Below are 26,208 nucleotides of genomic sequence, written 5' to 3'. Positions count from 1 at the left end.
ATGTTCCGAGGCAGGCCTGTGATATCTGATGTACCCACCGTGGAGCGCTGGGAGATCGAGACCACCATTGAGTGACGTCTTGTTCAGCCAGTTACCGACACAGTGGTCTACATGAAGACATATCCAGAATGGGAAGATGGCGTAGTGATGGCAATGCAGGAGGCAATAGCTCGCATTGTCTACAAGTACAAGAACGACATCGATGAGGAGTCGGGTATCCAACTCTTCGGAAAGCGCACCACCGCGGGATTTTGCTTAAGGATGGCGGGAAGTCACGAAGGCCTGACATGGAAGGCGATCCAGTTCGAGGACATGGAGAGGTATGCCCAGAAGATGGAGCATCACCTACGTATCGAGATGCGTGATCGGGACTTGACCAAGCAAATCCTCTAGGAGAACAACAAGAAGTATTATGAACTGGAGGAGCTCGTCGAATGGCTCGATGGAAAGAGGGACGAGTTAGATGCTGAGGTCGTTCAACTCAAGAAGGACAAGGAAAAGCTACAGGATGAGAACCTGGATCAGCAGGCGATAAGCTTGGCACTACAGGCGCAGTGCGCGTATCTAGTCAAACAGATACAACCATCGCCACCTCGTCCAGCTACTCAGGAAGCGCCAACTGTTGACGAGAACAACAACCCGAAGAGGAAAGCAAGAGAGGAGGCGTGCCCACTAGCTTGCTATGGAGCGGTCAAGTGACATTAGATGACCCCTTTAAATCTTATGTAATCTGTTACGCTCTTTTGTATTGTCCTACTATTTGATGTAAGGCAGTACCAACTATCTTAGTCGTATTTTTGAACCTCCTTAAGTTTAAGTAAAGTTTGGATTCTGGTTTTAAATGTTTTTGCTTGGTTGTGTGACTTGTTTGTGCATGGGTAGGAAGTTTTGTTTCCTAGATCTGTCTATCTTGTTTCTCATCTATGCTAAAACAACCCCAGATGCCACCAAGACGTGATCCAACTCAGGAAGCACTGCATCAGATGATGACAGCTCAGGCACAACTCATGCAGATGATGACCCAGCTCATCCAAGCAGCCAACAACAATAACAAAAATCCACCACCTCCACCACCACCACCTCCACCATCACCTCCACCCCCAGTGAACAGGCTTGCCAGATTTCTGAGACTCAGACCAGCCAAGTTCTCCAGTGCTACTGAACCAATAGTAGCTGATGACTGGCTCCGTTCTTTCAATAAGGACTTAGTCACCTGTGAGTGCACGGAGGCTGAGAAGATTAGGTTCACCGCACATCTGTTTGAAGGACCTGCTGCAAGGTGGTGGGAGACTTATCAACTTACCCAGCCTATAGATGACTTAGACTGGGAAACCTTCAAGGAGGGCTTTCGTACTACCCATATCTCCTCGGGCATTATGAATCTGGAGAAGGATGAATTCCGCGGTATGAGACAAGGTGGAAGGACTCTGAAAGAGTACATGGATGACTTATGTACTTTGGCGAGATATGCCCCAGAAGATATTGATACTGATGCCAAAAGAAAGAGAAGTTCCTCAATGGACTTAAAGGTGAACTGAAGATCCCATTGTCTGTGGCTTATGCACCCAACTACCAGTCCCTACTTGATCAATCCATCACGTTGGACAATAACATCAAGAAGGAAGAGAACCGCAAGAGGAAGTTCAGCAATAGCAAGAACCACAGTGAGCCATTCCAGAAGAAGCACCATTCTTCTGAAGGAAGTGGAAGTCACAGCTCACATAAGCATAATACTCATTTTAGCAAGGGGAATGGCAACAACTACAATGGACATAAGTTCAATGGAGGATTCAGGGGAAACCATTCCAATGGTAATCACAATGGAAACAATGGCCGTCACAATGGGAGTAATGGACACCACAATGGAAACAACGGCTAGCACCGTCACAATTCAAGGGACTTGTCCCATATCACCTGCTTCAAGTGTAACAAGATTGGACACTATGACACTAATTGTCCAGAGAAGAAGCCTGATGATGTTACCAAACCCAACCCATTCCAGAAGGGACAGGCAAATCACCTCAACGTGGAGGAGGTGTTGAACGAGCCTGATGTTTTGATGGGTATGTTTCCACTCAACTCGTTTACAACATTAGTTTTACTCGATACTGGTGCATTGCATTCATTCATATCAAGAGCTTTTGTGAATAAAAATGGACTACCCACTGAAAAAATAGGGAAAACAATTAAAGTAAGTTCCCCTGGTGGAGAAAAGATAGTCAATTCGGGATGCCGAAGTTTGATTTTAGAAATTGGCCCCTATAAATTCCTCACCCATTTGGTAATCTTAGAATCACAAGGTTTGGACGTTATTTTGGGAATGACCTGATGACGACTTATAGAGGAGTCATAGATTGTGTGAGTAAATCAATCAATCTCACAACCCCCGAGGGAAAAAGAATTAGGTTCAAATCCCAATTGGATTTTGGAGATCTAAGGCTAAACAATCTTAAGGGGGTTAGCCTAGATCAGGTACACATAGTTAAGGAATACCTGATGTTTTTCCGGAGGAGTTACCGGGAATGCCCCCTGATAGAGATGTGGAGTTTCTTATAGAATTGCTTCCGGGCACATGCCCTATAGCAAAGAGACCTTATCCCATGTCTACTGATGAGTTGAAGGAGCTCAAGAAACAGTTGAAGGAGCAGTGAGGAAAAGGTTTCAATAGGGAGAGTTCGTCTCCGTGGGGAGCGCCAGTTCTGTTTGTTGAGAAAAAGGACAAGAGCCAATGTTTGGTTATGGTTTACCGTCCATTGAATGAAGTAACCATCAAGAACAAGTACCCATTACCCAGAATCAATGATCTGTTCGATCAGTTCGTAGGGGCTAGTGTATTTTCCTAGATCGACCTTCGGTCTGGATATTTTCAACTCAAGATTAGAGAGCATGACATCCCCAAGATTTCGGCTTAACCAATGCTCCCCCATACTTCATGAATATGATGAATAAAGTGTTCATGGAATTCCTTGACAAGTTTGTCGTAGTCTTCATTGACGACATACTTATCTATTCCAAGAGCAATGAAGACATTAGAAACATCTTCGCCTAATATTGGAGAAACTTTGAGAACACTAGCTACATGCCAAGTTTAGCAAATGTGAGTTCTGGCTCAGTGAAGTAGGATTTCTTGGACACATCATATCCAAGGAAGGAATAGTTGTTGATCCAGCCAAGGTAGCTTCGTGACAGAATGGGAACCACCCAAGAATGTCGGAGAAATTTGCAGTTTCTTAGGATTGGCAGGCTACTACAGGAGATTCATTGAGAATTTCTCCAAGATTGCGAAACCAATGACTGAGTTGTGAAGAAAGAGAACAAGTTTGCTTGGACTGAAGCATGTGAATTTAGTTTTCAGGAATTGAAGAAGAGGTTAGTGTTTGCACCAATTCTGTGTTTACCGGATCTGGAGAAGGAATTTCAAGTCTACTGTGACGCTTCTCGTCAAGGACTTGGAAGTGTGGTGATGCAGGAAGGCATGGTAGCAGCTTATGCTTCTAGGCAACTCAAGAAACATGAAACCAATTACCCCACACATGATATTGAGTTGGCTTCAGTAGTCCATGCACCGAAGACCCGGAGATACTATTTGATGGGGAAACGATGTGAAGTATACACCGACCACAAGAGTTTGAAGTACATTTTCACCCGAAGGAATTGAACATGAGACAAAGGAGATGGTTGGAACTCATCAAGGATTACGATCCGAGTTTGCAATACCACCCTGGTAAAGCAAATGTAGTGGTCGATGCCCTAAGTCGTCGACCTTATGTGAATTGGCTATCGACGGAGGATCTGCTCGAAGATTTGTGCAAGGGATTGAAGGACCTTGGTTTGGAAGCAGTACCGGAGGGCTTTGTAGCGTCACTGATAGTGCAACCTACACTGATGGATAGAATAAGAGAAACCCAGAAGGGAGACGAAGATATAGAGAAGATAAAGGAAAACCTGAAGGAGGAGAAGCCAAAAGGTTTTAGTGAAGACGAACATGGTGTTGTTTGGTTCGGAAAACGAATTTGCGTAGCCAATGACCCTGGACTAAGGAGGCTGATATTCCAGGAAGCTCATGAGACACCATATTCCATTCACCCTGGCAATACCAAGATGTACATGGATTTGAAGGAGAGATTCTGGTGGAATAATATGAAGCGGGACATCGCAAAATATATAGCCAAGTGTGATGTGTGTAGTAGAGTAAAGGCTGAACATCAGAAGCCAACTGGATTATTGCAACCATTGAAGGTTCTAGACTGGAAATGGGACCAAATTGGTATGGACTTTATTACTGGATTAGCCCGAACAAAATCAGGGTATGATTCGATTCGGGTTATAGTGGAACATCTGACAAAGGTAGCTCACTTTGTGCCCGTGAAGACCACTTACACCGATGCTAAATTAGCAGGATATCTATATGAAGAGAATTGTATGCCTTCACTGTGTTCCGAAGAGTATTGTGTCTGATAGAGGTACCCAATTTACGTCAAATTTCTGGAAGCAACTACATGAGTCCTTAGGAACCAGAATGGAGTTCAGTACAGCTTTTCATCCTCAAACAGATGGTCAGACTGAGAGAGTGAATCAAATCTTAGAAGATATGCTGAGAGCTTGTGTTATAGATTATGGATCCAGTTGGGATGATAGTTTACCCTATGCGGAATTTTCTTACAACAATAGTTACCAAGCTAGCATTGAAATGTCACCATTTGAAGCTCCGTATGGGAGAAAGTGTACCACACCACTGCTGTGGAGTGGAGAAGGAGAAAGAAGTTTCTTTGGACCGGATATTATCCAAGAAGTAGAAGAAAAGGTTAGACTGATCAAGGATAGATTGAAGATAGCATAGTCTAGACAGAAGAGCTATGCTGCTAACAAGCGTAGGAATGTTTCGTATGAAATAGGCGATAGAGTTTATCTTAGAGTATCACCTCTTCGATGTCTCAAGAGATTTGGAATCAAGGGAAAGTTAGCCCCTAGATTTATTGGACCTTTCAAGATCTTATCTCGTAAAGAAGAAGTGGCTTATGAGATTGAACTGCCAGAGATTCTTTCAGTAGTACATAATGTGTTCCATGTCAGTCAGCTGAAGAAATGTCACCCTGAGATGTCAGAAACCCCGTTGAAGGATACAGTACCTCTCGAGGAAGTTCAACTAGAGAGTGACCTGAATTATGAGGAGAAACCTATCAAGATTTTGGAGAGAGCTCAAAGGAATACCCGTACCAAGACTATCAAGTTCTGCAAGATTCAATGGAGTCACCATACTAAGGAAGAGGCAACTTGGGAACATGAAGTATCACTTTAGATGCATTGCATGGATAGAAAATAACAAATATATGTATTCCTTTGTAGTTTGTTTAGCCGATGATGACATCCTACATCGAAGGATCCCCGGTTAAGGCACTTATTGTTGAGGATTCGGCTGTTGAGACCATGGTTCTCACCGCCATGCTGCGTAAATTCCAATGTTAGATTACTACGGCTAAGAATGGGAAAGAAGCAGTGCAAATGTTCCTCGAGGGGAAGAAGTTTGACATTATTTTTGTGACAAGGACATGCCCGTAATGTCCGGGCCGGAGGTATTAGTTTTCTCGTTTCTTCCATGTGGAAAAATAGCTATTTATTTTTGCTGAATAGTTTGCTTGAAAATGTACTTCTTATGTTATTTGGTAGGCAATTGAGAAGATCCGTGCTTTGGGAGAAATTCATGTGAAGATTGTTGGAGTATCAGTTGGCGATAATGCACAAGAGGCGTTCATGAGGGTCGGCGCTGATGAATTTCTGCCCAAACCAATGGAGCTTGATGTTGTCGGGGCTATAATTCAAGAGATCATCAAGAAGAAGAAGAAGAATAACGACACTGTCTAAGCCTAGCTAAGTGTCCTACATAAATAAAGGGAATAATATTTTGAGCTCATATATGTATGAGCATGCTTGTATTATCGTATTTCTCTAGTTTTATCGTCGTCTTATTTCCAAAATCATGTTAACGATTGTCTTTAGCAAGAAGGACAAGGGATGCTACCAATAATTAGATTGTATCCATGTAATATGCATCTCCTTCAATTTGAATGCATTAACTTTGGATTACTTTTTATGTGTAAGGTTCCAAGAAATCTACAAAAAAAAACTCAATGGAATTGGAATTAAATTAGGTATCTAGCTCGTTGGGGTTTCCTCCCTCATGTAGAACAAGAACTTTTGCCAATCCGCCCACGCCTTCTTCAGCATATCAAAGTCGATGAATGATTTGTCAGCATTCACCTAGAAGGTGATGCTGCCGACGACGACTAGAGACCTCTTCAGCTTCTTGCGCGACAATCGCTCGTGGAAAATTGTTAGCTAGAGGGGGAAGTACGGCGGGCATCCTAGATAGCACTCGCAGAGCAGTGGTGGAGTTGCCGTGCAACAATTGGGTTCATCTGAACCCAATGAAATCAGTCAAAACTTTATTGTATTAATATGTGATATTGCAAATTATTGGAAGATTATAGATCAACACCAAGAGCTGAACCCAATGAATTTTGCCCCTAGCTTCGCCCCTGTAGGAGAGGGTCACGAAATAGGCTGATTTCTGAAGGATTTGTGTTTCCATATCCAAGATTTGGATGTTGTAGAAGGCAAAATCCAAATCTAATGGGCCCACCCTATATCCATTACCCCCACTACGCACAAGAATCGAGGAAACACCTCGGTCAACATGCAAGGATCAGTCATTTCCTAACTGACCATGCAGATATAGGGTGGGCCCATTAAGTCACGTCCTGTCAATCGAGCTGCCACAGATGCCACATCACTGATGACATCATCGAGGTTATCGGCTCCCTTTAACGAAACATTCGAATAGAATTGACATCTGAATGAATCTATTACTTTCGGCTACTCGACTTGAGTCCACGCATGGTTGCAAACGTCCGTCCCTATACTCGGGGGCTACTCCTATTGGGAGCGCTGGACGCGCACCCGATAAAATAGCGAAAGCATCAATAATCGGATGAATTCAAAAGAGAACGAACCCGAAGGTTCCAAAGAAATCCAGGATCAAGCCCGGGGACTTGATTCTGTGTAGGGTAAGATTGTTTTGCCATCGGCAGTTAACCAGCATCGATTTGTCGAGTAAGGCTGGGCTCGTTACTTTTATCCCTTGCATACAACCAAAATTGTATGACTTCACCCGAAGTCTTAGAAGACCCGATATACTAAAAGTATCGGATGATAAAGGAAGCTCAGAAAGCGTCAATAGCAAAATCTTCGAGTAGTACAACTTGAGTCTACGCACAGTTGCAAACATCTGTCCCTATACTCGGGGGATACTCCCATCGGGAGCGCTGGACGTGCACCCGATATCAAGCAATTTCAACCTCATAGCAAATGAGAAGATTCAATTTTCTTCGACAGATAAAGACATTCGGATGAAGGCAATTGTAGTCCCTGCTCGAAGCTTTGCTTCGGCAAGTCACTCGGGGGCTACTCATGTGGGTATTAACCTTCGGGTACTCGACATTAGTCTACCTCCCCTAGCCAACTAGGGGCCCATGAAGATTTTACAAGACGAAGGTGGGCCCGTACGTCGGTTGCAGCGAAGGAGACCTACCAGGAGATGGATTCTTTATGGACAAGGAAAGAAGGCGTCGATAAAAGAAATATTATATTAGATCTGAATGTAACCTAGTTGAGTTTGGATAGGACTCTCGGGACCTGGCCTGCTATATAAAGGCCAGGAGGGGGCCCGCCGAACAAGAGAACAACAATAGATAGAACCACCGCAACTTGGAGCACAAACCTTAGAATCCTTGCCTCTCGGCGAGTTGACCATAGCAGCCTATCGGCTACCCCATTGTAACCGATATATTCGATAAATCAAAATCAGACAAGGAGGAAGTAAGGGTTTACCTCATCGAGGGCCCCAAACCTGGGTAAATCTCTCTCCCCGTTTGGTACCTGATGTCTCGTGCTAGCCTGCAGGATTTCGTCAACCCTAAGCCACTCATGGTGGGCATTCCGAGGAGCTCCCTCATCAACCCCATTGTAACTCTCTAATGAATACATATAAGTAGGAAGTAAGCCTTTTACTCTCCGGAGAGGCTGGACATGGGTAAACCCTGGTCTTCGTGCAATCTTGTAGCACCTGTCGTGGTCATATCCACGACATAATTAGTTCTCTCTTAGCACCTTAAGTGGTAGCATATATACAATCTGGTAAATTCATCTTTGTTTATGTTGATTAAGCCTCTGTGCGCATATTTCGGTGAAATTATAGATGTGAGATTAAGATAATCCGAAGATGGAGCAAACTAATATGCGATCGATCTGGAATACACCAAATGCAATACATTCTTAATTGTCGTTTCATATCTATCATGGGCACATTCATAGTAAGGTTTTCTTGCCATACTTGAACAAATCACCACAATAATAGGTGAACTGATACGTCTCCAACGTATCGATAATTTCTTATGTTCCATGCCACATTATTGATGATATCTACATGTTTTATGCATACTTTATGTCATATTTATGCGTTTTACGGAACTAACCTATTGACGAGATGCCGAAAGGCCAGTTGCTGTTTTCTGCTGTTTTTGGTTTCAGAAATCCTAGTAAGGAAATATTCTCGGAATCGGACGAAATCAACGCCCAGCATCTTAGGATTGCACGAAGCTTCCGGAACACCCGAGAGTCGCGGAGAGGGGCCACAGGGCCACCAGATGACACCCTGGCGCGGCCAAGGGGGGGCCCGCGCCCCCCTGTTGTGTCGTCGCCTCGTCGACCCTCCGACTCCGCCTCTTCGCCTATATAAAGGTCCCTGACCTAAAACCTCGATACGAAAAAGCCACGGTACGAGAAACCTTCCAGAGCCGCCGCCATCGCGAAGCCAAGATCTGGGGGACAGGAGTCTCTGTTCCGGCACGCCGCCGGGACGGGGAAGTGCCCCGGAAGGCTCCTCCATCGACACCACCGCCATCTTCATCAACGCTGCTGTCTCCCATGAGGAGGGAGTAGTTCTCCATCGAGGCTCGGGGCTGTACCGGTAGCTATGTGGTTCATCTCTCTCCTATGTACTTCAATACAATAATCTCATGAGCTGCCTTACATGATTGAGATTCATATGATGATGCTTGTAATCTAGATGTCATTATGCTAGTCAAGTGGGTTTTACTTATGTGATCTCCGGAGACTCCTTGTCCCACGTGTGTAAAGGTGACGAGTGTGTGCACCGTGTGGGTCTCTTAGGCTATATTTCACGGAATACTTATTCACTGTTATGAATGGCATAGTGAAGTGCTTATTTATATCTCTTTATGATTGCAATGTGTTTTGTATCACAATTTATCCGTGTGCTACTCTAGTGATGTTATTAAAGTAGTTTATTCCTCCCGCACGGTGTAATGGTGACGAGTGTGTGCATCGTGTAGTACTTGGCGTAGGCTATGATTGTGATCTCTTGTAGATTATGAAGTTAACTATTGCTATGATGGTATTGATGTGATCTATGCCTCCTTTCGTAGCGTGAAGGTGACAGTGTGCATGCTATGTTAGTACTTGGTTTGGTTATGTTGATCTGTCATGCACTCTAAGGTTATTTAAACATGAACATCGAATATTGTGGAGACCGGCATTGAGGGTTCGTGTAATCCTACACAGTTAGTGGTGTTCATCATCCAACAAGAGAGTGTAGAGTCTAGCATCTATTTATTTATTCTGTTATGTGATCAAAGTTGAGAGTGTCCACTAGTGAAAGTATGATCCCTAGGCCTTGTTCCTAAATACTGCTATCGCTGTTTGTTTACTGTTTTACTGCATCTATACTTCCGGCAATATTACCACCATCAACCACACACCAGTCCTGGAAAAAGCACTTTTCTGGTGCCGTTGCTACTGCTTATTTATTCATACCACCTGTATTTCACTATCTCTTCGCCGAACTAGTGCACCTATTAGGTGTGTTGGGGACACAAGAGACTTCTTGCTTTGTGGTTGCAGGGTTGCTTGAGAGGGATATCCTTGACCTCTTCCTCCCTGAGTTCGATAAACCTTGGGTGATCCACTTAAGGGAAACTTGCTGCTGTTCTACAAACCTCTGCTCTTGGAGGCCCAACACTGTCTACAAGAATAGAAGCACCCGTAGACATCATGAACAACCATCTATGTTATTGACGGAAAAACAATAAATGATTTATAATTCCTTTTTGATATCTAGATACGATGGCATGTGAAGCCATACATATTTATACACACTGTGATCTTCTGCGGTGCAATAATCAGCAATTTAATAAGCTATACATCTATGAGAAGTATCTGGAAATACGAAAAATATATTTATCATTTATAACAAAAGATATTGGCAATATCAACATTAGTTGTCCATTTTGTATTTTCATGTGAAACGGTGGAGATATTTGCACGCGGGAACGGACATAATTTTCAAATGAATGGCTGAGATCGGCCAACCTTGGGGTGGTGCTCCTCTCGTTTCCCTCTATAAATACCTAGGCATAGAGGCGTACACGACACACAACACCAAAGCCTGAAGCAACAATATAAAAAAAGAGCCAATTTCATTTCCTTCGACCTCGTTCGCCAAAATCTCTAGCAAGCTTTGAGGTCCCCATTTTTCTCCTTTTTTGCCTTGCAATCATCATCATGTACTAGTTTATTTTGATATGCTTGCATACAAGAGACTGTTAGAGGTGCAACCATGCATATGCACCCATATGTTGTATTTTTCACCGTTTCTTTGCTATGATGCGGTCTTCCTTACGATGTTTTTGGTTCTACTTATTGCAGAAAAGAACATGACAAATTATTCATATGTAAAACAATGTTCTCTTTATCTTTTAATATTTTTTTTATTTTTTTCTTATCCTCTTATATGAAAAAATATATTTTTTGGTCTTCCCATCCTGAGTAATAATAAATTTTGCACACGTCTCGCAATAGCAACATCTCATGATTTGAGCTTCCTGCCAGATCTAGCATATATTTCCATCGACTGATATGTACTTGAATTGCATGCTTAACTTCTAGATTATTTTTAAGAATTATTTATTATGATTTTGCAACTAAACTTGCTCACTTGATATTCATGTACAACGTTTCGGGATACTAATTTTGATTATGACTTTTTTGTTTATTTTTATTGAGAATACCCTATAACTATCACCTTAGATGCATTGCATGGATCGGAAATAACAAATATATGTATTCTTTTTTAGTTTGTTTAGCCGATCATGACATCCTACGTTGAAGGATCCCCGGTTAAGGCACTTATTGTTGAGGATTCGGCTGTTGAGACCATGATTCTCTCCGCCATGCTGCGTAAATTCCACTGCGAGATTACTACGGCTAAGAATGGGAAAGAAGCATTGCAAATGTTCCTCGAGGGGAAGAAGTTTGACATTATTTTTTGTGACAAGGACATGCCCGTAATGTCTGGGCCTGAGGTATTAGTTTTCCATTTCTTCCATGTGGAAAAATAGCTATTTATTTTTGCTGAATAGTTTGCTTGAAAATGTACTTCTTGTATTATTTGGCAGGCAATTGAGAAGATCCGTGCTTTGGGAGAAATTCATGTGAAGATTGTTGGAGTATCAGTTGGCGAAAATGGCCAAGAGGCGTTCATGAGGGTCGACGCTGATGAATTTCTGCCCAAACCAATGGAGCTTGATGTTGTCGGGGCTATAATTCAAGAGGTCATCAAGAAGAAGAATAACGACACTGTCTAAGCCTAGCCAAGAGTCCTAGATAAATAGAGGGAATAATATGTTGAGCTCATATATGTATGAGCATGCCTGCATTGTCGTATTTCTCTAGTTTTATCGTATTGTCATCTTATTTCCAAAATCATGTTAAAGATTGTCTTTAGCAAGAAGGACAAAGGAGGCTACCAATAATTAGATTGTATCCATGTAATATGTATCTCCTTCAATTTGAATGCATTAACTTTGGATTACTTGTGATGTGTAAGGTTCCTAGAAATCTACAAAAAAAAGTCAATGGAATTGGAACTAAATTTGGGATCTAGATCATTGGGGTCTCCTCCCTCATGTAGAACCAGAACCTTGCAATTTGAATAAACCAAGATCTCTTTTGCCAATCCGCCCCGCCTTCTTCGGCATATCAAAGTCGATGAATGATTCGCCGGCATTCACCTAGAAGGTGATGCTACCGACGATGACTAGAGACCTCTTCAGCTTCTTGCGTGACACTTGCTCGTGGAAGATTGTTAGCTAGAGGGGGAAGTACGGCGGGCATCCTAGATAGCACTTGCAAAGCAGTGGCGGAGCTGCCATACAACAATTGGGTTCATCTGAACCCAATAAAATGAGTCAAAACTTCATTGTATTAATATGTGATATTACTAATTATTGGAAGATTATATATCAACACAAAGAGTTGAAGCCAATGGATTTTGCCTCTAGCTTCGCCCTGTCGTAGAGGGTCACGAAATAGGCTGATTTCTGAAGGATTTGCGTTTCCAGATCCAATATTTGGATGTTGTAGAAGGCAACATCCAAATCTAATGGGCCCACCCTATATCCATTATCCCCACTACGCACGAGAATCGAGGAAACACCTCAGTCAAAGCGCAAGGATCAGTCATTTCCTAACTGACCGCGCATATATATATATATAGGGTGGGCCCATTAGGTCACGTTCTGTCAATCGAGCTGCTGCAAATGCCACGTCACTGATGATCTCATCGAGGTTATCGGCTCCCTGTGACGAAACATTCTAATAAAATTGACATATGAATGAATCTATTACTTTCGGCTACTCGGCTTGAGTCTACGCACGGTTGCAAACATCCATCGCTAGACTCGGGGGCTACTTTCTGTAACACCCCACCTTTTTGCAACCTTGTTTATTTGTCCTTAATGCAAAAATTAGGGGGAACAAAAACTTTTTCTTATACTATAGATAGATGAATTGCCTTGATCTGTTGGTTATGATGAATTGCCTTGATCTGTTGGTAGATGAATTGTCTTGATTTGCTTGTTGAGTTTTGTCTTGAGCTACCTCATAGAACAACATCCCTAGTGGTTGAACAAGCAACTCACCAAATAAAACACATGTGTGGCTTAGGAAAAATTGTTTTCCTTCTTACTACATCAAACCTCTCTCCTGATTACAAGCTGAGTGTGCCATCTTGATTTTCTTTTTATAGTACAAGATAGCTCAATCATCCTTAATTCAAAACTTGGGTTCGTCTACCCCCAGCTACATCCCTCTCTTATACCTACTCATCCTTGTTGGTTTTGAGGCCATGTCGACCATCTGTGTTGACAGGCTTAAAATGTCCAGACTTTGGCAATTGATCTCTAAGCACCCACAACTGTTATTGTTGACTTCAATGCATGGATCTCATCTATGCAACATCCTCTCCAACCTCCACGTCTTGCATGTCTCAGTCAATCCTTGCAGCTCATATATTCAACTTGATCTTGTATCCTATTCAATGATTCAACACTAGAGCACTTCTTTCAATTTTACCTCTTGTTTTTATTCAAGTTTAATCTTCACAAAACCAAGAGTGGGAATGGTGGGTACATTTTGTAGCCATCATCTACCCTTGAGAACACTCCTCCCTAAATTAGTTTCCCTCCTCAAAAACCCTACTGTTTTCCTTCTCTAGTTTTGATCACAAAACTACTTCTAGTTTTATTAAATCTTTTCAAGATATTTCTTCAAAGAAAACAAGAACTGAAAATGGGTTTTGTTTCTCATCCCATTTCTACCAAGTACTGGTTTCTAAAACTTTTCTTTCTATTTTGCTTTCCTTTTCACAAAAAGGCTTGATATGGTATCTATACCATTTCTTGTTTATTTTAAGTTTGAGAAAAACTCTACTTTACTTGAGATAGTAAGTAGAATATTTTTGAACCCCTAAGTTCCAACTAGTTTTTCTCAACATTTTCAAGTTCCATTCCACTTGAGTTCATTCCCAATTGTCCCTAGACAATTGAGGTGTTTCAAATACTTTTCAAATGAGTTCTTTTTCAAATGGCAAAACTTGCACATCTTATGCACATCTCTGATCCACCCCATTGTATCCCCTCCATCCTCCAATTCTTGATCAAATGGATGATCATTTGATACTTTCAAATCACTCCCAATTGACCTCTTATTTGTAGAGCAACTTATATTTCATTATGCCTATCTCACTCCTCTATTATTTTCCATCATCACCTTGACCTCATGAATTGATGATGTATGTCAATATATTCATCCTTGTGAGTATATGGATACTTCACTCACCATCTCTCATAACCTTGCTCTACCATTGTCTCAACCACCATCACCATCCCATCTATCTTGGCATGCTCATGCATTGTTGCATGTGGTCAATCCCCAATCTCTTCAATATTGAATTCAAATAAAAACTACTACTCATCAAATATACCTTGGGAACTATCTTTCATCATAAGTTGGTCTCAACCAAAGTGGTGGAGATTATTCTCATGGCACATGTCACCTTCATACTCATTTTTTATCTATATGTATCTACTCCTATTTTTATCATCATCAAAGTCACTCTTTGACAATTTCTCCTCAACATCATTGCACATATCTATTCACATGGATGTTGTGCCTCTCCCTCACATTGTTCACTTGTTGTTGGCAAGAATGGAGCCGGCCAATTATGTTGGCATGGCAATTTCGGCCAGCACTTTCTCCTCACTTTCTTCTCTTGCAAGCCTTGCCTCCCAACTAACCCAATCATTAAATGGGCAGCCACCTCCCTTGGCCAATGAAAAAAGGAGGCAGCCACCCCTCTCCCTCTATAAAACCCCCCCTTTGGCGGCCACCTCCCCCTTTGCTCTAATTTTTGCTCTCTCCACTCACACCCACTCCCTCATACTCTTCTCCCACCTCTCCCCACGAGCTGCTGCTCCTCCTTAGCTCCATGGCCGACCATGGCCATGGAAAGCCACCAAGATGGAGCTCCCCTCCTTCCTCAAGCTTCCCCTCACCATGAGAGCCTCCCTCTCCATCTTCTCCCCAACCCTAGATGGTTTAATCTCCTCTTCTTCTTCCTCCATTGCTAAGATTGGATCTTGATGCAGGTGCATGTTGGTCCAAGCATGGAGAAGGTTGAGCAATCCTCAGATCTGAAGTTCTTGAGCAAAGTTCGTCCAAAATCTTGCTGTAATTTCTGTATCTTGTTGTTTCAGATTCTGATACGAACTTGTAAAATCCGCCAAATCTTGTGTGCAGATCCAAATCGAGTGATTCAAAGTTCCACAGATAGGTATTGAAAAGATCTACAACTTGGCGTTGGTATCATCCTCAAATTCGTTACGGATTTTGCATGGTAAATAAAGTTCTGAAAACATGCAGAATCACTGTTAGTTAGATTTCTCCCGTTTTACCAAACCTTTTTGAGCAAACTAAACTGTGGGTGAAATCCCTCTCCAATACCTTCATTTTGGCGGTGGTTTCACTTCGATTGACCTCCTGAAACTGAAATGGTTCACAGATCAAGATCTGGTCAGATCTGACTTTGTCGAATTAAACCAGGAGCTTGGAAACGAATTTTTGAATGAAACCAACTGGGTAAGAAACAACTATTCAATACCTTTCAGATGCAGCTGACCTCATATTTTTATGATTTATGTACGATTTGTGGTGAATTAAACTTGTTCTGTGTGTTCTGCAGACATGGCTGTTAGCTTTTAATTCATCAAAAATCCATTTTTGAACCTAATTGAGTGATTCCAATTCTGTAAGACTACTGAATGTTTTCTTAATCACCTCAAACAAGTTTCAAAACTATATCTGTTCTGTAACTCCAGAAAGAAAGAAAATGGTACAGACATGCAGTAAACTTGTAAATCCATTTGTGAGAGTTTCAGAAATAATTTGAACCCAAATCCAATTGTGTGTGAATCTCTGTTTAAATATCTTTCAAATGCCAGTGGCCTCATATTTTTAGGATTTTTCTACGATTTATGGCTTACAGATCTTGTTTTCTGTACAGTCAGATTCAAGGAAATTCCTAAAATAGTAGGATTAACCTTTTTGGGTGATTCCAATTGGGTTAGTTTTGTATTAGTACTGGCTATCTAGGAAAAATGTTATTAGTCTCTGTTCATACATATTTGTTACTGTTAGTAATGTTTATGTGTGACATGCATTGTTGAAGCAAAACTTTTCGGTTTATTTAAAACCCTTAAAAACTCTTTTTAGTAGAGATGGGAACCCTTGTTTTATGCTTGCAAAACAAAACCTCTGCAACTTAACATTAGCCCTATTGTTTTGCTTAAGTTTTCAAATGATGTGGAATATGGTTTGCTTCCTATTTTGGATGTTGTGTTATGTGAGCAAACTAAGTTAGGAAAACTGTTTTCTACTTTTACAAAAATGTTAGGAAATGTTTTGTGAATATATTTGATGTCAAACTAATGCTCTTGTCCTCTTTATGATGTTATCTACCAGGGGATGTTTGGTTTATACCATGGTGATAACCGAGAGAGGCAATTGCTAAGTCATGGCACTCTCATACCTTCACTAGGTAAATAGATTGGGTTCTCTTTTAGTTGCTTTGTAGTACCTATAAGTCTTTTGTATGTTAGCCCTTAGTAAAGTGGTTAGTTATTGATTGTTGAATGTTGCATGCTTGTTATGTTTGGAGCAATGTGATTGATTGTGTTCCTTTTATATTTTCCGGCGATAGATGCGAACAATTCCGGAGAATAAGAAGAAGAAGTGGATTGGACAAGGATTCTTTATATGTTGTTGGAATTCTTATATTGATGGAGTTGAAGACGTACAGGGACAAATAAGCCAAGGCAATCCATCTTTTGATCTCTGATTTGGTGTCTAGTTGGATGTCATTTGTTGATGTCCAAAGCACCTTGAATTCTATGTGTGTTATTCTCGCTATGTATGTCATCTATGTGTGTTTCCAAAGTGGGGTACTCCCTAGTGGTGATACTCCACCTTTGTCATGTGATTATGGGATACATGGCATCATGGCCGTGCTATTCCCCTTGGTTATCATGTATGCCCAACTTGAGCATGCATCATCTCAAGAAAATAACTTACATCACACCCACCCCCTTTGTAGTATAGAGGTGAAAGATCGAGATGTCGCCTAGAGGGGGGGGTGAATAGGCAATTACAAACTCTTGCGGATTTGTCTTGTATGAATGCGGAATTAAACTATCGTTTAGTTAACAAGCACAAACCCTAAATATGCTAAGCTCAACTAAGTGTAACAATAGCAACTAGAGCTAAGCAAGATAGGCACAAGATATATGTAGCACAAGTGATAGCAAGATATATGTACTTCAAGCACGATGGCTATCACAAGGAAAGAGAGCTCGGGTATAGAAATAACCGAGGCACGCGGAGACGAGGATGTATTCCCGTGTTCCCTTGCTTTGCAACAAGGTACGTCACGTTTGGAGGAGTGGAGGTCCCACGAAGGATTCCCCGCGCCACGAAGGCTCACCCTATTCTCCGAACCACACCCACGAAGGATAATGGCCCTTTCCTTATGGTTAGCTTTTCCTCCGCTCCGGAGATGGCAAGCTCCACAACCACTTCACAAGCTCCACGAAGGAGAAGCCCGGGCCTCTTCACAATCTTCTTGAAGAGATCACCGGAGCACCAATCACCAAGCCAACTAGGAGGTCACCCTCCAAGAGTAACAAGCTCACGGTCTCTCACTCGAACAAATCGTGGTGGAGAGCTCAACACTATGCAATGATGCAAAGGAAGAACACCGGAGGTGTTCAAGTCCTTCACACTCAAATCCCACCAAAGCAACGAATGCTAGGATGAGATTGGAGAGGAAGAACAAGGGGAAAGTCAACCAAAGACTCCAAGATCTAGATCCCAAGAGATTCTCTCACTTAGAGAAGAAACGGTTTGGTGGAAGTGTAGATCTAGATCCCTCTCTCAAATCCTCAAATATGAGCAAGTATGGTTGGAGGATTCAGGGGGAGAGCAAGTTCTTCAAATAGCAACAATGGAGGTGAGAGAATGGGAAGAACTGGTTGCTCAAGGTGGAAGAAGGGCTATTTATAGTCTAGGGAGAAAAATAACCGTTGGGGAAAAAGAAGGGTGAAAATCGCATTAAAATCGGGCAAGAAAAGCAGCCCAGCCGGCCCAGCGAGGCCGGCCGGCCGGAGCCTGGGCCGGGGAGGCCGGTCGGGCGTCCGGTCCGGCCGGCCCACCGACCGGGCGAGGCAGGGGCGCGCGCATGGGCGGCGGAATGGCTCGGGCCGCGCGGGGACGAGCGAGCGAGGCCGCTCGGGCTGCGGCGGCCCGGCAGGCCGGCGGCGGCGCGGAGCGCGAGCCGCTCGGGGGCGCGACGGGGCGAGCGGGCCGGACGGGCGGCGGCCCGGTTAGCGTCCGGTCGGACCGGATGGGGAGCTGGGCCAGGCTGCGCGCGTGGGCCGGTGGACCGGTCGGAGACCGGGGCTGTCCCGGGTGGGCCGGTGTATGGCCCGGTCGACCGGTCGGAGACCGGGCAGCCGTCCCCCTTTTTTTCTTTTTCTTCTTTTACCTTTTCTTTAATAACTATTGCTCCCGAACTCCGATTAACATGAAACCAATTTTGTTTGGAAGATAACAACGAATGCTATCTAATAGAAAGTGAAAACCCAAAAATCTGTAGGAGGGGATTTTATCATGAATATAAAAGGTAGAACCTTATATCATGAATAACCGGTAAAATCACCCAACCTCGAAAACGCAATAGAAGATGCATGCGAACTCCGTTTTCGATGAACTTGGGCTTGTTGTAAAGCTAGCAACAAGCTCAAGAACCTCACATAGAGAAACACCAAGAAGCAATAAGGATATGCAAAGTACGCAAAGGATTGAGCTCCCTAAGACGATGTGATCAAGTTACCCAACCGAAAGCCCCTCTTAATAGTGCGGCTATCTATCCTATAATCCGGTCTCCCATCATCCACCTTGAGACCGGTAAAAGGAAAACCTAGCAAGGCCATACCTTTGCCTTGCGCATCCCGCTTGATCTTGATGATAACTCTTCAAGCTCTACACAAGCCGGAATGCCTCACTTAATCAATGTTGCTTTGTGAAGACTCACAAATACTCCCCCATACACTATGATGGGAAAGCTCCATTGATGCACATCTTCACATGTCCATTATCACCAAATGGACGACAAGCTTCAAGCATGTGATCCACTTGAGATGCTCATCTTGAACTTGCCCAACTCAATCCTTGTATCTTCTCATACTCACATAAGATAGAGCATGGCTAATATTGAGTTCCACATAAGAACTCCATCTTCATTTCTTCTTCTTGATCATATCACATATGTATCTTCATAACCGATGATCTTGATGCCAATACCCAAGGTATACCTTTATCTTCATGGCATCCATACTTGAATCCAACACATGGAATACAAGTAGTACCTATGGTATTCCTTCATATAAACTCAATGAAAACATTAGTCCATAGGGGTTGTCATTAATTACCAAAACCACACATAGGGGCAATGTACCCTTACAATCTCCCCCATTTTGGTAATTGATGACAACCACAATAAGAGGGTTTATATAATGAATATTAGTGACAAGTACGCAACTTATCCGAGAATAAGTTGTATACAAGAAGGTTGTATTTGATATGGTCAAGTAACACAAAGCTACTAGCCCATATCAAAACCGGCTCTACTCACACAACTACAACAAATGCAATGGATGTGAGTAGAACCAATATATATAGAGAAAACTCCCCCACAATGTATGCACGTGTGATGAACATGAATTCATTGCATACATTGTCAAGATTAACCTTTGGGATAGTTTCCACTATATATATATACAACCATGCAAGACATATAAATGTGGAATGCATGAGAGGCAAAACACTTAAGCACAAACCAAACTTAAGTATAAAACCATTCCCTTAAACCCTCTAAACTTCTCCCCATTGGCATCGATTGTCAAAATGGGTGAAAAATTTAGAAGGCCAATATAATGTGAGTTCCTCCCCAAAGTGTGCACTTCTCATAATTTGAGCGGAATCAAGTGCACATATCCAATGATGAATATTTGAAGGAAATCAAACTATATTGAGGATCAAAGATTGCATAAATATAACATGGTGAAGTGAGCTTCAACAAATAAAGCAAGCAATCAAAGATCCAATTGGACAAACAAAGATATCATGATAAGAGAGATATAGTGCTTCTAGAAATAAGAAAGCTCCCCAAGGTTTGTGCATAATTTATAATGTTTGCATTTGAATACAATATGCACAAACATGGAATCCTCACTCCCTATATGTTATTTAGAACACAACTAAGATAAATAGAGTATGCTTATCAAGAACAACTTTAGTCCAACAATTACGAGATATGAGTGCATGAAGAAAATAAATAAACCAAGCACTCATAAATTTTCTTTACCAACCCACTAAAAACAAAAGGGGTAAAAGATGGTCGGCAAAGATCAAGAATATCAAGATGATGGATTAACACTCTTATGTATATGAGTTTCTAAAGTGGACAAAGTGATCCATAAAGAAACATGCACACACAAGAGGTTAGTCAAAATAGATAAAACAAGATATCCAAGATGAAGTCATAAAATATACCAAAGGATGTTTGCTTAAGAAGCATATATAGCCAATGGCTCCAATTTTCACTTATGGTATATATATGAATGAACTTCAACCAAGTTAAACCTCAAAAGCATTACAACTAACAATAAGGGAAGTAGAGCTAGTTGGAGTGTTTTGAGAAAGGCAACAAGTATCACAAATACGGATTTATTCCACAAATTCATCAATATTGCACACAAGAGCTCTTTGAGGAATTGATATGCAATAAATTGCTAGAGGGCATATTTGTGATAGGTGAATCATAAAATATGATATACATATAACCTATCATATGCATCTTCTCAAATTACTCAAATGTTCAATAAGAAGTTTTACTTTAAAAGGGTTTTTCAAGAACCACAATATTTTTTTTTTGAAATAAATAATTTCATGCCAAGATACAACCTACAAGAGGTTGGATGCTATGAGTATGCATGAATAAGATACTTGTTACCGAGATAGCAATGGCTTGATGTAGTAGATAAGAGTTCATCGATCATCCTAGCTTGACTCCAATTCTCATATGGTGATAACACCTTCCTTATAGATGAGACAAGCCTCCATTGCATCTCCAATGTACCTAAAACATCATTCAAGTACATCTTGGCCCCCAAACTTATTGGGTCCAACATGGTTAGACTAACCACAATATATAGGACACCCTCCATATAAACATGTGCATATTTAGATGAAGTTTGAATTTCATGCACATCTTAGCCATTTAGGATTTGATGGAGTATATCCTACATAATGGATCGAAAGAAAGCAAGCATGCTACAAGTATAAACAAATTACATATAAGCATGCACCAAAACTTTTAAAGATCCAAGAAAGATACACTTTGGACAAAACACCAAAAGAATTAGATAAGGCATAGAGGTGCCACAAAACAAATTTGTTGTCCAAGTTATATCTAAGAAGCAAATCACAAAAGATTTGTTCAACAAGGTTCAACAAGTGAACTAAGAAGAAACCATTGAGCATAAAGGATGAAATAAAGCAAACATGCTCAAGGATTTATCTCATTCAAGCAAATAAATTATGTAAGAAAGAATGAGATAGCAAACTCCCCAAAAGAGCAAGGTTCAAAACAAAATAAACCAAACCCTATACACTTTTCACAATGGCACAATGTACCGTAAGGAAGAGGTTTGTCTTCCAAAACAAACACTTGATATGAATCAAGAGAATTTATCAAAACATTTTTCAAAGGGACAAGGAAGACACATGGGAGCAACAAAGATTTGTTGGAAGTAAAATAAGGCAATAAGAAACAATCCAAGGTGAAGATGATCCAAAAATTCAACCACATACAAGGTTATCAATTGTCAAAGACAATGAGTATATTGGAAATAATTTCCGGTGGAGTATTGACAATGTTAGAAAGGATCAACTTCACAATAAAAGGCATAGGATAAGTATATAGAATTGAGCACTATGCACGGATGAAGATTCTTGATAGCTTCAACTAGTCACACAATCACGCACGGCAATGATTAGAATAACTTGAAGCAAACGGTGTCCCAAATAAGATATAGAGATATGTATTTGAGGAAAAACCGCACCAAGAATTTCTTATTCAAACAAGAACCAAAAGATGAGCAATAAAATCTTTTTATTAGGAATGGAGCTTGTTTGAGCAAACATGCCACCTAGGAACAAGATAATTAAGAGCATCAACTCTAAGTGGCATAACCTCATATGTTCACATTTTCTAGGCTTGTGATATGTACAAAACATATTACTCCCCCATAATGTGATAAAACATTTCTTCTAAACAAGAGGCAACTAAAATTCAACTAGAGATGATTAATGGATATTTTAGAATTTGAATTTCTCATGAGTAAGACACACCACATAGTGACTAGATAATCTTGCAATATCAATACTAAGTGGTGGTACCCATGTACACACATTTTAAAGAAAGAGAGATGCACAAGGCATGTCACTCCCCCAAAATGGGATGTTCCATTAATCACTTCAAAGAGAGCCAAATAGGATATCATCAAGATGCATTAGGCTCAAAACAATACACAAGTATATGGTGAGTCACACAAACATACTTGAATACACAAGATAGGCAAGTAAGACACAACACATACATACACATATTTGGTACAAAACCAAACATGCAAAGGGGCAAGTAACTTACAATAAACATGATGAGTTGAAGTATAAGTTACCGCAAGGAGGAACATTGGATGTAAGATATAGATAATAATCCATACGACTTGGCTTGGTCAAAATATAATATATGAAGATCCCTTAATTCTTCATGAAGTAGCCAAGTCTCCAATGACCTCCATATGTACCTATTGATCACGTTTGAGCTTGTTGGTCCCCAACCAAGTTGGGTCCTAAGAGGTTAGTCACAATAGGCCTGGCAACCCAAATGGTCCTTTTCTTGAGACCACTTTGAGTTCCAACAAACTTGGCAAACACATTGCCATCCTTATCCTTACCTAGAGAATAATCATCATCAACAATTATAGGGTTAGATAAGGTACTACCTAAACATGAAGAAGCAAAGTGCCCCTTCTCACGGCACAAGTAGCAAGTGTTCCCCTTTCTCTTCTTTATTGATTTCTTCTCTTGGGGAACAATCTCTTGATTCTTCTTGGGAAGTGGCCTATCTTCAACTTGAGGTCGAGCATGAGCTTGACCTTGACCTTGTGGCCGTTTCCCTTGTTGTTTCTCACTCAAGTGCTTCTTCTTCTTCAATGGGCATGATCTAACATGATGCCCTTCAACCTTGCACTTGAAGCAAACCAACTTGGCCGAATCATTGACTTTGTCTTGGCCCTTCTTCTTGTTGCTCTTGCTCTTGGACTTGTTCTTGTTATTGGAGTTGAATCCAAGTCCACTCTTGTCATTGGGGGATTGTTGCACACTTAGCATCTTGTCAAGTGCGGATTTCCCTTCATGACGCTTTTCCAAGTCTTTCTTCAAAGAAAGGACTTGGGCCTCGAGCTCTTTGATTTCCTCTACATGGTTAGTAGAAATACAAGTACTAGAGGAAGTAGAAGCTTCATTGTTAGAGCAACAAGGCAAAGAAAGTAATCCAACACAAGGTGTATCACTAGTTTGACTAGATGGATTACAAGGACTAGCACATGGCAATATAGCATTTGTAGTAGAGATTGTGCTAATGTCCACATGAGGCTCACAAGATGTTACCTTGGTGATACTAGCCTCATGAGCTAACTTTAGCCCATCATAGGAAGTTAGAAGGTCATCATGAGAGCCCGAGAGCTTTTTATGACTTTCTTCCAATTCCCTATAATTGCTAGTTAGCAACTCAAGTTGAGCCCTCAACTCAACATTCTCCTTTAAGATAGATGCTTCACAAGAATTAGAGTTAGTAGCACAAGCATCAACAATAGTTTTCTCATTTTCATGCATATAGGATTCAACTTTTTGTGTAAGCATGAAATTAGCATGCTTCTCATCTTTTAGCTCATGCTTGAGGAGAGTGAATCTCATTTCCTCATTTTCAACATGGGATTCCAACTTCACTATGGTTTCCTTATATTTATTCAAGATATCCATAGAGTATTCGAGATTAGCACGAGCTTCTTTATTACCATGAAGAGAAGCATATATCATTGCCATATTATGCACCAAGGTATTATATTCTTCATCATTATCATCATCATCACTCTCATCGTTAGAGGAAGTGTTAGGAGTCAAAGTAGGAGATACCTTTGATCCATTTGCCATAAGGCACATGTGCATACCGGAGGATGAAGATGAAGGTATTCTTGAATCCTCATTTGAAATCATGTCTTGATCCATAGAGTGTTCGGTTTCCTCTACATTGTTAGTCAACAAGCAACTAGAGGAAATAGAAGCATTTTGATTATGGGAGCAAGACAAGGCAAGCATATCCTCATGAGATCTATGTAAGCAATTTACACATGATATGCAAGAACTATCAACACAAGCATGTAGATTATTTTCAATGCAAGATGTGTTTAAGTCCAAAGAGGAACCATTGCAATGAGATAGAGATGAAGAGTCATCACTAATGAGCACAATATCAACATTGCAATTTCCCTCACCACTCACCATATCATTACCTTGTGTCTTGCAACACGTTGGTGAAGTGGAAGAGGATGATATATCATCACGACCGGAGGTGGAGGCAACTTGGAGCTCTTCATGATGTGAAGGGGAAGAGAGCTCCTCGGAGTCACCACCGACCAATTGAGAAGTGGATCCACCAAACATTTCCTTAAGCTTGATCCACATCTCATGAGACGATTTTCGCTTTATATATATCAAGAACCTACGAAAATCGGGTCTCAAAGAGAATAAAAGCTCATTAGATACTTGAGCTTCAAGATGTAAGTTTTTCTCATCCTCTAAAGATAGATTTTGAGAATCCATCGGAGGAGAAAAACCTACATCTAGAAATTGCTCAATGTTTGGACACAAGGTCCGAAGTTTACAAAGCAAGCAATTTCGCCACAAATGATAATTTGTGCCAACAAAGATAATTGTGTCATTGTGCACTAAATTACTAGCCGACATCTTTACTCTCAAGGCGGTGAAGCCTAAAACAAGGAGAGACCTTGCTCGATACCAATTGAAAGATCGAGATGTCGCCTAGAGGGGGGTGAATAGGCAATTACAAACTCTTGCGGATTTGTCTTGTATGAATGCGGAATTAAACTATCGTTTAGTTAACAAGCACAAACCCTAAATATGCTAAGCTCAACTAAGTGTAACAATAGCAACTAGAGCTAAGCAAGATAGGCACAAGATATATGTAGCACAAGTGATAGCAAGATATATGTACTTCAAGCACGATGGCTATCACAAGGAAAGAGAGCTCGGGTATAGAAATAACCGAGGCACGCGGAGACGAGGATGTATTCCCGTGTTCCCTTGCTTTGCAACAAGGTACGTCACGTTTGGAGGAGTGGAGGTCCCACGAAGGATTCCCCGCGCCACGAAGGCTCACCCTATTCTCCGAACCACACCCACGAAGGATAATGGCCCTTTCCTTATGGTTAGCTTTTCCTCCGCTCCGGAGATGGCAAGCTCCACAACCACTTCACAAGCTCCACGAAGGAGAAGCCCGGGCCTCTTCACAATCTTCTTGAAGAGATCACCGGAGCACCAATCACCAAGCCAACTAGGAGGTCACCCTCCAAGAGTAACAAGCTCACGGTCTCTCACTCGAACAAATCGTGGTGGAGAGCTCAACACTATGCAATGATGCAAAGGAAGAACACCGGAGGTGTTCAAGTCCTTCACACTCAAATCCCACCAAAGCAACGAATGCTAGGATGAGATTGGAGAGGAAGAACAAGGGGGAAAGTCAACCAAAGACTCCAAGATCTAGATCCCAAGAGATTCTCTCACTTAGAGAAGAAACGGTTTGGTGGAAGTGTAGATCTAGATCCCCTCTCTCAAATCCTCAAATATGAGCAAGTATGGTTGGAGGATTCAAGGGGGAGAGCAAGTTCTTCAAATAGTAGCAATGGAGGAGAGAGAATGGGAAGAACTGGTTGCTCAAGGTGGAAGAAGGGCTATTTATAGTCTAGGGAGAAAAATAACCGTTGGGGAAAAAGAAGGGTGAAAATCGCATTAAAATCGGGCAAGGAAAGCAGCCCA

The 26,208-nt window shown here is 41.5% G+C and overlaps 1 protein-coding gene across 1 annotated transcript; it reads left to right on the top strand.

Moving 5' to 3' along the window:
* The first annotated feature begins 11,225 nt into the window (after nucleotides 1-11,225).
* LOC124674559 (two-component response regulator ORR42-like) lies at nucleotides 11,226-11,720 on the top strand. Its single transcript, XM_047210603.1, has 2 exons — nucleotides 11,226-11,438; nucleotides 11,532-11,720. Exons 1-2 carry the CDS (start codon nucleotides 11,226-11,228, stop codon nucleotides 11,718-11,720), a joined length of 402 nt encoding a protein of 133 aa, XP_047066559.1.
* The last annotated feature ends 14,488 nt before the right edge of the window (nucleotides 11,721-26,208 follow it).

This window comes from Lolium rigidum, chromosome 7 (genome assembly GCF_022539505.1).
Source record: "Lolium rigidum isolate FL_2022 chromosome 7, APGP_CSIRO_Lrig_0.1, whole genome shotgun sequence".
In the NCBI taxonomy this organism is placed as follows: Eukaryota; Viridiplantae; Streptophyta; class Magnoliopsida; order Poales; family Poaceae; genus Lolium; species Lolium rigidum.
Note: the sequence above shows the minus strand (reverse complement) of the source record. Positions and strands in the feature narration are given on the sequence as shown.